The 11,630-nt window shown below is 43.4% G+C and overlaps 1 protein-coding gene across 1 annotated transcript; it reads left to right on the forward strand.

The window, feature by feature from the left end:
* Positions 1-443: 443 nt before the first annotated feature.
* Positions 444-11,630, forward strand: RBMX2 (RNA binding motif protein, X-linked 2). Its single transcript, XM_011936982.1, has 6 exons — positions 444-551; positions 763-878; positions 2,314-2,365; positions 7,482-7,611; positions 9,595-9,772; positions 10,648-11,630. The coding sequence occupies exons 1-6, from the start codon at positions 547-549 to the stop codon at positions 11,133-11,135; spliced, it is 969 nt and encodes a 322-aa protein (XP_011792372.1). The 5' UTR covers positions 444-546; the 3' UTR covers positions 11,136-11,630.

An 11,630-nucleotide genomic window follows, 5' to 3' on the forward strand; every position in this document is an offset into this window, starting at 1 on the left:
TATTCAATTCAGTCTATAGAGGCACACTGGTCTGTTGCCTATGTATTGGGATAAGGACAACAGAAGATTTACCTTTTCACCTATCTTCTTCACTTCTCTGCCATGGCAGGGATGCTTTGATGGGTCTGTGCGTGAGCAACTGACTAGGAGCGAAGGTCCAAGTGGGACTCTGGACTGGGAGCGAGGGCTGAGACTAAAGTCGCCACATCAGGCTGCTTATTCCGTTCATTCAGCAAATATTTATAGCTAATCTAACCAGTTTCCGATATTGTTCAAGAGCTGGGGGTCCTGCAACAGCCCAGGCCCGTGCCTTCACCCCATTTCACAGAGGAGAAAAAGCGAAAAATTAGAGAAAAACCGTCTCTACAAGAGGTAACCGCACAGAACGCGGAAGGCTTCTAGTGCGCAGGCGCCACGCCCCGGTACGCCCCAGCTCTTCCGGCGCGAGGTCACCGACTCAACGAGCCACCGGCGCCGGGGCCGCGCATGCGCTGCGCTGCTTTTCCCGGGCGCTGATTCCTGAATGCTGAGCGCGAGCCCGAGGAGATGAAGTAAGGCGTCAGCTTCCTTTTGAGGAACGAGCAGCGGGCCGCTGGGGGTGGTCTACCGGGGCTGGGGTGGTAGAGCGTCTGCGGGGTCGAGGGGCGGGAGAGGCGCGGGGACTAGAACAGCTCGTCCCCTTGTTTTGCTCTTCTTCAGCTTCGGCCGGTTCGCATTTACTTGTCTGCTTTTCTGCCTCCCCTCCCCCCCGCCACCGTGAAGTCCTTTAACTAAGGTGAAGCTGATCAACGAGCTGAATGAACGAGAGGTCCAGCTTGGGGTGGCCGATAAAGTGTCCTGGCACTCCGAGTACAAGGACAGCGCCTGGATCTTCCTGGGTGAGGCGCACATCTTTCTTCCGCAGTGCTCCCAAGATTCTCCTGCTCGGTTTCTGACTATTTCAGCATTTTCACCCTTCACTCCTGCTTACATTCATTGCTCTCCTTTATATCCATCTGCTGTCTGCCTGGGAATCCGTGTTCCATCTTTTTTTTTTTTTTTTTTTTTGCTGCCCCATTTTTAGTTTTCCTTCCCTGCCAAATCAGTGCTCATGAGAGTTACTGTTTGCCATTTGCTGTGCTAAGGTTCAGGGACTGTTGTTATTTCTCTCTCACCCCCTGACCCGTTATACAGCTGAGGAAATTGGGGTGCAGAGAAGTTAAGGGGCTTCCTTAAGGTCACATAGCTAATAACCGCAACAGGCAGAACTATAGCATTCTAGAACTCATGGTCTTAGCCACAGCCCCATATTGCTACCACCGCCCTCCCCCATTCCCCTTCCCTTGCAGAATTCACTTTGCTCCTCTAGCTCCTGCTTTCTGACCGTGACCACACTACCATTACTGTATTCACTTTATATCACAACCAGTAATTGTACAAGTTTGATGCTTCAAAGAGGTTATTGTAAAAACGTTGTGCCAAGCACTTTATATGCATCGTTTTATTTAACCCTTATAACAGTCTTGCGAGTTACATGCTAATATCCCCATCTTACAGATGAGGAAAGAAACATTTGGAAGGGAAATTATTCCCTAGGAAATGCTTAACAGTGTCTTTATAACCTTTGTCTGTGTGTAGGTGGGGTTAATCATGACATATGTAGACTAATTTTGTATCATAGCTGTAAATTTGTGGGTAATGAGCAGATGAATTCAACATGTTTGTGGAAGCAGAGGTTTGTGATGGAAACTATCTGCTTTGCCCATAGGATTTTGGGTGCCAGGAGGACTGAGTGATCAGATTACTTTTGTTAGTGGTGACACTGACGTCCACTCAAAATTAATCACTCCTTTTCCTGTACTACTGGCACCTTACATGTACTTCTGTCATTGCATCAGACTTGATTTCTTTCTTTTTTTGAGTTGGAGTTTCACTCTTGTTGCCCAGGCTGGAGTGCAATGACGCGATCTCGTCTCACTACAACCTCTGCCTCCTGGGTTCAAGCGAGTCTCCTGCTTAAGCCTCCTAAGTAGCTGGGATTACAGGTGCCCGCTACCTCGCCTGGCTAATTTTTTTTGTAGTTTTAGTAGAGACGGGGTTTCGCCGTATTGGCCAGGCTGGTCTCGAACTCCTGACCTCGGGTGATCCACCCGCCTTGGCCTCCCAAAGTGCTGGGATTACAGGCGTGAGCCATGGTGCCCAGCCCAGACTTGATTTCTTTAAGGTCAGGGCCTGTTGCTTACTGTTTGCACCCCTAGTGCCTGGCCTAGTGCATGGTACGTAGTAAACACTTGGTAAATGTTGGTGGAACTGAAATGTGGTTTTCTTTTCTAGGAGGGCTTCCTTATGAACTGACTGAAGGGGACATCATCTGTGTGTTCTCACAGTAAGTCCCCTTTCATTTCCTGCCTCCTGAGTCGACAGAGTACTTTATTTCTGTAATGTATTTTGTGGCATCACAAAAACCACTTATTTTCACTCTGGGCTGAATGGCATCCCTGCGTGGGGAGGGCTGGAGCTTCTGCTCTAGTCTAGATCAGTCCCAGGACATGGTTCTAGAATGTTCTCCTGTGGGAGATCCAAGAGGTTTGTTAATTTGGGAGGCCATCTTGGGGATTCTAGTCTATTTCTTTTGTTTTTCACTGAGGCTTGTTCAGCCTGGGCCTAGACTGGAACAGACTGGAACCCTCAGGAAGGTACCATATTGGTACGCCTCCTTGGGGCTCTTGCAAACTAGGGGTAACCCATGGTCACAGGGCCCTTCTGGTCCTTATATGTGTGGCATCATACGACTGGGGCAAAGCACAGAGGAATTGGGATGAAAAACAGAAGGTTGTAGTTTGCTTTCTTCGATTCTCAATGAATATAAGGTTAGTGAGCAAAGCCAATCTCTACCTAGAGGCTGAGAATCACAGCCCGACGAGGAACAAGAATGAATAGGAGATCTGTATATTTTTCATTCTGCTGAGATGTTGGCAGCAGCATTTGGTGGGAGAGGGTGTTGGTGGCTCATACTGTTAGTAGCAGCTAGTAGGAGAGGGGCTGGGCAGCTGGCCTGCAACCCCAGAGGTAAACACCACAGTTAGCCCACAGGGCCAGAGGACCTTGGCACAGGTACAAAGGACCACTACGTTTGGGTTTTGTAGGCCTTGGGATCATAGTACTGTTTCAGAGAAGTTGGACAGCATGTCCAGGTAGCAGACCATGGCAAAAGGGGCTGGCCAAGCAAACACAGGTAGCATACACTGGCAGAGGGATTGCTATGGCAGGATGGTAGGGCCATCCATGGACAGAGGGCCCCAGCTGAGTGGTTGGGCCACTTATGCGGCAGCAAGCCATGGGAAAGGAATTGGGCAATACCGGTGAGAAGAAGGCTGTGATAGAGAACCTGGGCAACCCACACGGGTGGAGGGCCCTGGCAGGGACAAAGATTGCTTCCTCCAACTTGTGGATGGTGCAAGGTTCACAGCAGGTGCAGCCTATAATTTCTACCCCTTTGTGGTACTTCTACTCAGCCTTCCATCTTGGAGCTGTTTAGTTCTACTTGCATTGAGTGATGATCAGCTAGCATGTGTGCTTGTTTGTTTATTCTAATTCTCTATTTTCCATTCTGGTTACACATGTTGCTCTCCATGAAGATTGCCGCTGATAACAGTGCCTTTCAAAAAACTGCTTTGTTGGCTGGGCGTGGTGGCTCACGCCTGTAATCCCAGCACTTTGGGAGGCTGAGGTGGGCGGATCACCTGAGGTCAGGAGTTTGAGACCAGCATGGCCAACATGGGGAAACCCCATCTCTATTAAAAATACAAAAATTAGCCAGGCATGGTGGTGCGCGCCTGTAATCCCAGCTACTTGGGAGGTTAAGGCAGGAGAATTGCTTGAATCCAGGAGGTGGAGGTTCCAGTGAGCCAGAATTGCACCATTGCACTCCAGCCTGGGGGACAAAGCAAGATTCCCCCATCTCAAAAAAAAAAAAAAAAAAAAAGAAAAACTATTTTGTTTCTTATTTTGAAGGTAATATATAGTCATTACAGAACATTTGGCAAAATAAAGTATAAAGAAGAAAATAGAACACACGCTTAAGGAAAACCTTAATGTTTTGGCATATCTCTTTATCATTTTAAAAAAAATACTGGATGTTATTTCCAGTGGTTTGCTATTATGAATTGTACTGCAATGTGCATTATAGTATATACATTTTTGTATGCATCCCTCATGGTCTCTTTAGTGAAAGAGGAATATGGATCAATATGTTAGCATTTTAAAGATGTTTTATAAACATTGCCAAATTGCTCTCCAAAAGGTTGTACCAATTTCCACACTCACTAGAATGCCCATTTTTCTGAATCCTGATTAACAGTGGCTATTTAAAAAAATATTTGCCAAAGGGCTTCTCATTATTACTTTGCTTTGCCTTTATTTCATCATCAGTGAGGTTGAACATCTGTTTCTAGATTTGCAGCCCATTATTCTTTTTCTTTGTAAATTGTCTATTCGTACCCTTGCCAACTTTTTTCTACAAGTATTTTCCTTATTTTTTGTTGATTTTACATGAGCCCTTCATGTATGAAGGATATTAACTCTTTGCTCTAGCAGTTTGTTGTATATTGTATTACAGGTTGAATATCCCTTATCCAAAATGCTTGGGGCTGGGCGCGGTGGCTCATGCCTGTAATCCTAGCACATTGGGAGGCCGAGGCAGGTGGATTTCCTGAGCTCAGGAGTGAGACCAGCCTGGGCCACGTGGTGAAACCGCATCTCTACTAACATACAAAACATTAGCCAGGTGTGGTGGTGGGTGCCTGTAGTCCCAGCTACTCTGGAGGCCAAGGCAGGAGAATCACTTGAATTGGGAAGGTGGAGGTTGCAGTGAGCCAAGATAGCACCACTGCACTCCAGCCTGGGCGACAGAGCGAGATTCTGTCTCCAAAAAAAAAAAAAAAAAAAAAAAAAAAAAAAAAAAAAACAAAAAAACAAAAAGAAAAAATGCTTGGGACCAAAGGACCAGAAGTGTTTCCAATTTGCATAAACGTAATGAGCTATCTTGGGGCTGGGACCCAGATCTAAACACAGAATTCATTTATGTTTCATATACAGCTTGCACACATAGACTGAGGGTAATTTTATACAATATTTTCAATGATTTTGTGTGTGAAAGTTCGTGTACATTGAACCATCAGAAATTAAAGTTGTCAGATATGGATTTTTCCATTTGTGACATGTTGGTGCTCAAAATGTTTCAGACTTTGAAGCATTTTGAATTTTGGATTTTCAGATTAGGGATGTTCAGCCTGTACTATGGACTTACTTTTTCTTAATTTGATATGTTATACTTACCATTATTCTTTCTTGATGCTCGAATTTTCCCTATTTGAGGGTCAACATGAGTTCCTTCAAGCCAGTGCCTGTATTCTTTTTTTTTTAAATTCTTGTTTTGGAATAATTTCAGGCTTAATACAGGAACATTATAAAATGATATAAAGAATATCTGTATCTCCTTCACCCAGATCCCCCAGCTGTTAGCATTTTAATTTAATTGATTGTTCTGAGACAGGGCCTTGCTCTGACACCCACACTGGAGTGCAGTGTTAAGACTATAGCTCACTGTAGCCTTGAGCTCTTTGGCAACTGTCATATGTAATCTACAAAAAGGTAGTGTTACTTCCTCTTTTCATTTATTGTATCTGTTTTATCTAACTGCATTGGCCTATACCTCCAATTTAGTATTAAATAGTTCCTAAACTTAGTTGAATTGGCTGTAGTATTTCTCATTAAGTAGGATGCTAGATTTTGGGCTGAAGTATGTGTATGTGATCATGTAACATCTATCAATTCCTATTTTATTTTTATGACTTTATTTTTAAATTTATAAACCTCTAACTTATCTGGAATTTATCTTTTTGTGAGGAGTAAGGTAGTCTTTTTTTTCCTAATGTTTTTTCTTTTTTTGAGACAGGGTCTCACTCTCTTGCTCAGGTTGGAGTGCAGTGGCATGATCCTAGCTCACTGCAGCCTCTAACTCCTGGGCTCAAGTGATCCTCCCCATGTACCCTCCTGAATGGCTGGGACTACAGGTGTACACTATGCCTGGCTAATTTAAAACAAATTTTTTTTTGTAGAGACAGGGGTCTTGCTGTATTGTCCAGGCTGGTCTCAAACTCCTGGCATCAAGTGATCCTGTGGCCTCGGCCTCCCAAAGTGCTGGTATTATGCACATGAGCCACCGTGCCTGGTCTTTTTTTTCCATTTAATTCTTCCTTTTTGTTTGTTTGCTTTTTTAAGAGACAAGGTCTTGGTCTGTTGCCCAGGCTGGTCTCGAACTACTGGCCTCAGACAATCCTCCTGCCTCCCAAAGTGCTGATATTACAGGTGTGAGCCACCATGCCTGGCCTTTTTTTTTTCTGTTTAATTCTGCCTTTTTGTTTGTTTGTTTTAGAGACAGGGTCTTGTTCTGTTGCCCCAGCTGGTCTCGAACTGCTGGCCTCAAACAGTCCTCCCACCTTGGCCTCCCAAAATGCTGAGATTACAGGCATGAGCCACCATGCCTAGCCTAATTTCTGCTTTTATCTATATTAACTCCCATCTGCTTTCATTAGGTTTGCTTTCTTCCTTTATGTTCATCCTTTGTTTTCACAATAAAAGTCTTTTAATGTTACAAATTTTCCTGAGTATGACGTTAGCCACATTTCATAAGTTTTGGTATATATCTTTCTCATTTTTGCTATTTTCTAAATAGTCTACCATTGATTTTTTTTTTTTTTTTTGCTTCATCTTCTCTTTCATACAGTTGTTAGGAGAGTAGCTTTCAAATTTTAGTTAGGTAATGTGTTTTTTATTTACAATATCATTTCCAGCTTTATAACATTATAATTGGAAACATAGTCTGTTCTGGTTTTTTTGGTATAATTATTGAGGTTTACATTGAGACCTAATCCATAGTCAATTTTAATACATGCTTCATGGATTCTTGAAAATGTCATCTTGTAGGATTCAAAGATATCTATGTATCTAATAGTCCTACATTAATATTTGTTAGTATAATTATGTGTATTAATTCATCTGATTTTATTTTATTTCTGTCCACTTTATGCGTGATAAACTTCAAAGTGATGTGTTAAATTCTCCCATAACTTTCTCTCTTAGTTTCTCTTTGCATTTCTAATAGCTTTTTTAATTAAAATTTTTGATTTCTTAATTGACTCAAAGTTTTCCTGATGTATACCTTTGTTGTGTATTTAGGCCTTTTTCAGTGTAAAATAATCTTAGTCTCATGTGATATTTTTATTTTGGCCTGGAATTAGTCTTTGCTCTGGATATTGCCACCCATTTTTAATTGGGTGTTCCTATACTTGTCTGACTTTTTCTTTGCAACCTTTCTATGTCATCCTGTTCTAGATGTATCTCTTGTACACACTATGTTATTTGAATTTTGTTTTATTACTTTATCTGCATGTTTTTGCCTTTTAAGTCAATAATGTCTTACTCTTTTATAAAATAAATAGATATGGCGAGATTGTTAACATTAATCTCGTGCGGGACAAGAAAACTGGGAAATCCAAAGGGTTCTGTTTCCTCTGCTATGAAGACCAGAGGAGCACAATTCTGGCCGTCGACAATTTTAATGGGATCAAGGTGAGTGTGCTTATTAAGCAGATTGGTTGGACTTTCTTCCCATGTATAGGGGTTTCGTTTTCTACCTGGTTCCCACAGACACAAGGGCAGCACTTGTCAGCTTGGTGTGTTGCGGGGTCTGCAGAGATGTGGAGACGCTGGTCAAGAAGAGATTCCAGGAAATAATTCTGTTGGCTCGTGGCCCTGCAGGACTTGCTTCTTTTTCCCTTCTGTTAACAAGCCATCTCCCCAGGAGCATAGGCACCAGGCCTGCCTCTCATCCAGGCTTCTGTTTTTCACCTTTCTTTTTTTACTGTCTACTATCATCTCTGGTGCACTGGAGGATGAAGAGACTAGCAAACATTGCTTTTCCATATTGTCCTGTGTTGGGAGTTTTGGGCTTCAACATGGCCTCATAATCTAGGACATACCCATGTATGCCTGTCATATATCTCCAGTGACCTACCATATTGGGCTCTAGAAATTCTCTAGTTAAAATCTGATGACAGATTCTACAAAAGTAATTTCATCCTGAAATTTTCTCCCCCCAGTTCCCTCTCATTTCCACTGTCGTAAGTGAGGCACTGAGTTCTTAGAAGGAGATAGGGCAAGTTAGGTGTATTGATGCTCCATGTGGTTGCTGCACTCATTTAGGAAAAAAGCTGCAGTTGAAATGAACAGTGCCACAGAGTTGGTGTGGGGAGGCTTGAGTTGGAGAGTTTGTAACTGATTCACGAGTAAGGGATAGCTGGAGATTATAGAACAGAGTGGAACAAGGTTCTAGGCTTGATGTTTAAGGAAGCCAGCAGTCAGAGGGCGTCACTGTAAAAGGAAGGTTTTCCAAAGTGTTTCAAAATGGAGAAGAGGATATATAACAGAAGCCGCTCAGGCTTCAAGGTAAAAATAAAAATTTGCTTTTGCATTGGAACAATAAAAGCCAAACTTGAAATTTTGAATGGCTTTGCCTAGAGAGTAAGTCTGTATCTGCCTAAAAATAGAATGTTTTTATTTTAAGTGAGGTGTTAATTTTTTGGGGGGCGGGGAGAGGGGGACAGGGTCTCACTCTGTTGTTCTGGTTGGAGTGCAGTGGTGTGGCCTTGGATCACTGCAACCTCTGTCACCTGGGTTCCAGTGATTCTCCTGTCTCAGCCTCCTGAGTAGCTGGGATTATAGGTGTGCACCACCACACCCGGCAAATTTTTGCCATATTGTCTTGTACTCCTGACCTCAAGTGATCCACCCGTCTTGACCTCCCAAAGTGCTGGGATTACAGGTGTGAGCCACTGCGCCCGGCCAGAGGGGGGTTAATTTTTTGTTGTTGTTCCCCTGGAGAGTTGTGATTCGTAGTGCAAGAATCATTGTGAGCTTATTGTTCCAGTATGGTGGGGCTAGAGCAAGGTGTGAGGGCTTAATAAAAAATCAAGTGCCTTTTTCTCGATTCCTTTCTCCCTCCAAACTGTTGGTCTGACTTTGCCTCCTAATTGCTGGGTCGAGAAAGCAGTTGTAGCATTAAGCTAGATTTCAAGAATTCCTTCTAGTTGCCAGACCTTCCTAGGGTATGTTTCACTGTAAACTTAGGTTACAGATCAAGGGTAATTCATTATGCATCTAAATCTCAGTCTTCCCTGATGCTTGTGCTTTGAGGTAGTATTTCCTAGTCTTTTTCATTTTATGGCACATATAGAACATGAAGATATTTGTATAGTGCCCTGGAGTAAAGTGATGAGGCTGCTGGTACAGTTGCCCCAGGCCTCACCTGGCTGCACTGAGAGGCTGCACTATATATTTTATAATAATAAAATTATATTAACTAAATATTAATATAAATTAATATTTAGGTGTACATGCTATGACACACCAGTTGGACAGGTCTGCTTTAGTGACAGAGTTTAGCAAGAAGGTAAAGGATGTAGTTAAAATCATGGTTCTCTGTAGCTTGTGTTCAAATAGTTGGCAGTTTGGTATGAGGGCCGTCTTCACTGAAGCATTGCCTGTCTTGCTTAGATCAAAGGAAGAACTATCCGAGTGGATCATGTGTCTAACTATCGGGCTCCTAAGGACTCGGAAGAAATGGATGATGTGACCAGACAGCTCCAGGAGAAGGGCTGTGGGGCTCGTACCCCCTCACCAAGTTTGTCTGAGAGCTCTGAAGATGAAAAACCAACAAAAAAGCACAAAAAAGGTAAAGCATTAAGACCTAAGAGAAGATTCTGGATGGCCTTAATGTCTGCTCTTCCTTGCATTCATTGATAGTTGATAATCAACTCAAGTGTGAAAGGGGAAGGTATGGGGAAGCATAGTTTAATTGGGAAAGTGGGGAGTATCAGTGGAAGGCTGGTGCTATGGGCAGAATTGTCTCTCTCCCCAAGTTAATATGGTGAAATCCTAACCCCCAGTGCCTCAGAATGTGACTGCATTTGGAGATAAGGTCTTTGAAGAGGTAACTCAGGATGGGAATTACCTTGTACAGCAATTTGACATATCAAGGGTGGCAGACATCCAAGTTGGCTTCTCGAGGCACTCTCCTTAAAGGCCTAGACAGTGGCCCCTTCATGCTGCTGCCAAGGTTGTTCTCGTTGTGCGCATTCCCCACCTCCTATCATGTGAATTTTTTTGTTTTTGTTTTTTTTTTTTTTGAGACAGAGTCTTGCTCTGTCACCCAGACTGGAGTGCAGTGGCGCGATCTCGGCTCACTGCAAGTTCCACCTGCCGGGTTCATGCCATTCTCCTGCCTCAGCCTCCTGAGCAGCTGGGACTAGAGGCCCCCGCCACCACACCTGGCTAATTTTTTTTGTATTTTTTTTAGTAGAGACGGGGTTTCACCGTGTTAGCCAGGATGGTCTCGATCTCCTGACCTCGTGATCCACCTGTCTCGGCCTCCCAAAGTGCTGGGATTACAGGCGTGAGCCACTGTGCCCAGCCGTGAATGTTTTTGAGCTATAGTACCTGTGTTTGATGTAACGTATTCAGCAAAGAAAGGTGCTTTTGTTTTTTTTAAAGGAGTTCTTTTTTTTTTTTACCTTTTCTTATTTACTGCTTCTTTCCTTTATCCTCCAGACAAAAAGGAAAAAAAGAAAAAAAAGAAAGAAAAAGAGAAAGCCGACCGAGAGGTACAGGCAGAGCAACCATCCTCTTCATCACCCAGATGCAAGACAGTAAAGGAAAAGGATGACCCTGGCCCTAAGAAGCACAGCAGCAAGAACTCAGAGAGAGCCCAGAAGTCAGAGCCCAGGGAGGGGCAGAAGCTCCCCAAATCTAGGACTGCCTACTCTGGTGGAGCAGAGGACCTAGAGAGGGAGCTGAAGAAGGAGAAACCCAAGCACGAGCACAAGTCCTCAAGCAGGAGGGAGGCAAGAGAAGAAAAGACCAGGATTAGGGACAGAGGGCGGAGCTCAGACACACATTCTAGCTGGTACAATGGGCGTTCCGAAGGGCGTAGTCATAGAAGTAGAAGTAGGAGCCGAGATAAATCCCATAGGCATAAAAGGGCCCGCCGCTCCCGGGAGCGGGAATCTTCGAATCCCAGTGACCGTAGGCGTCACTGAAGACTGTTCAGCTGCTCAGTAGATTTGGAAATAATTATGTTTTTTAAATGCAGTCAAATTCAGTTGAGTTGTTACTATTTTTGTATCTAAAACTTCTGGGGCTGGATTCGTTTAATCCCTTGAGTATGAGAGTCATTGGGAGGGCTGCAGTTTCAACAGCTAGATATCCTGATATTCTTCGCACCATCCATTGTCCCTGGACCAGAGTATGTATCCTGAATTTTGGTTCATAAATATGGCTCTTGAACCCATAGACCTCAGTTGAAGATGGAATTTTTAGGAAAGGGAAAATACCAGATAATTCTAGAATTCTAATCTTCGTGTTAGGTGTTTACAGCCCAGCATCTTGGTACATTTCCAGTTACTAGGTTTGGACAGCTTGATGTGAACAAATGGGATAGGATTTTTAAAATCAGCCAGCTCCATGCCCAAACCCTCCTGTTTACAGAAATTTTTAAAGTCTTTTCTTTTTCATTGAAACTTTTTTGTTTGATA

The sequence above is a fragment of the Colobus angolensis genome, unplaced genomic scaffold (genome assembly GCF_000951035.1).
Source record: "Colobus angolensis palliatus isolate OR3802 unplaced genomic scaffold, Cang.pa_1.0 Scaffold159, whole genome shotgun sequence".
NCBI classification, from domain to species: domain Eukaryota; kingdom Metazoa; phylum Chordata; class Mammalia; order Primates; family Cercopithecidae; genus Colobus; species Colobus angolensis.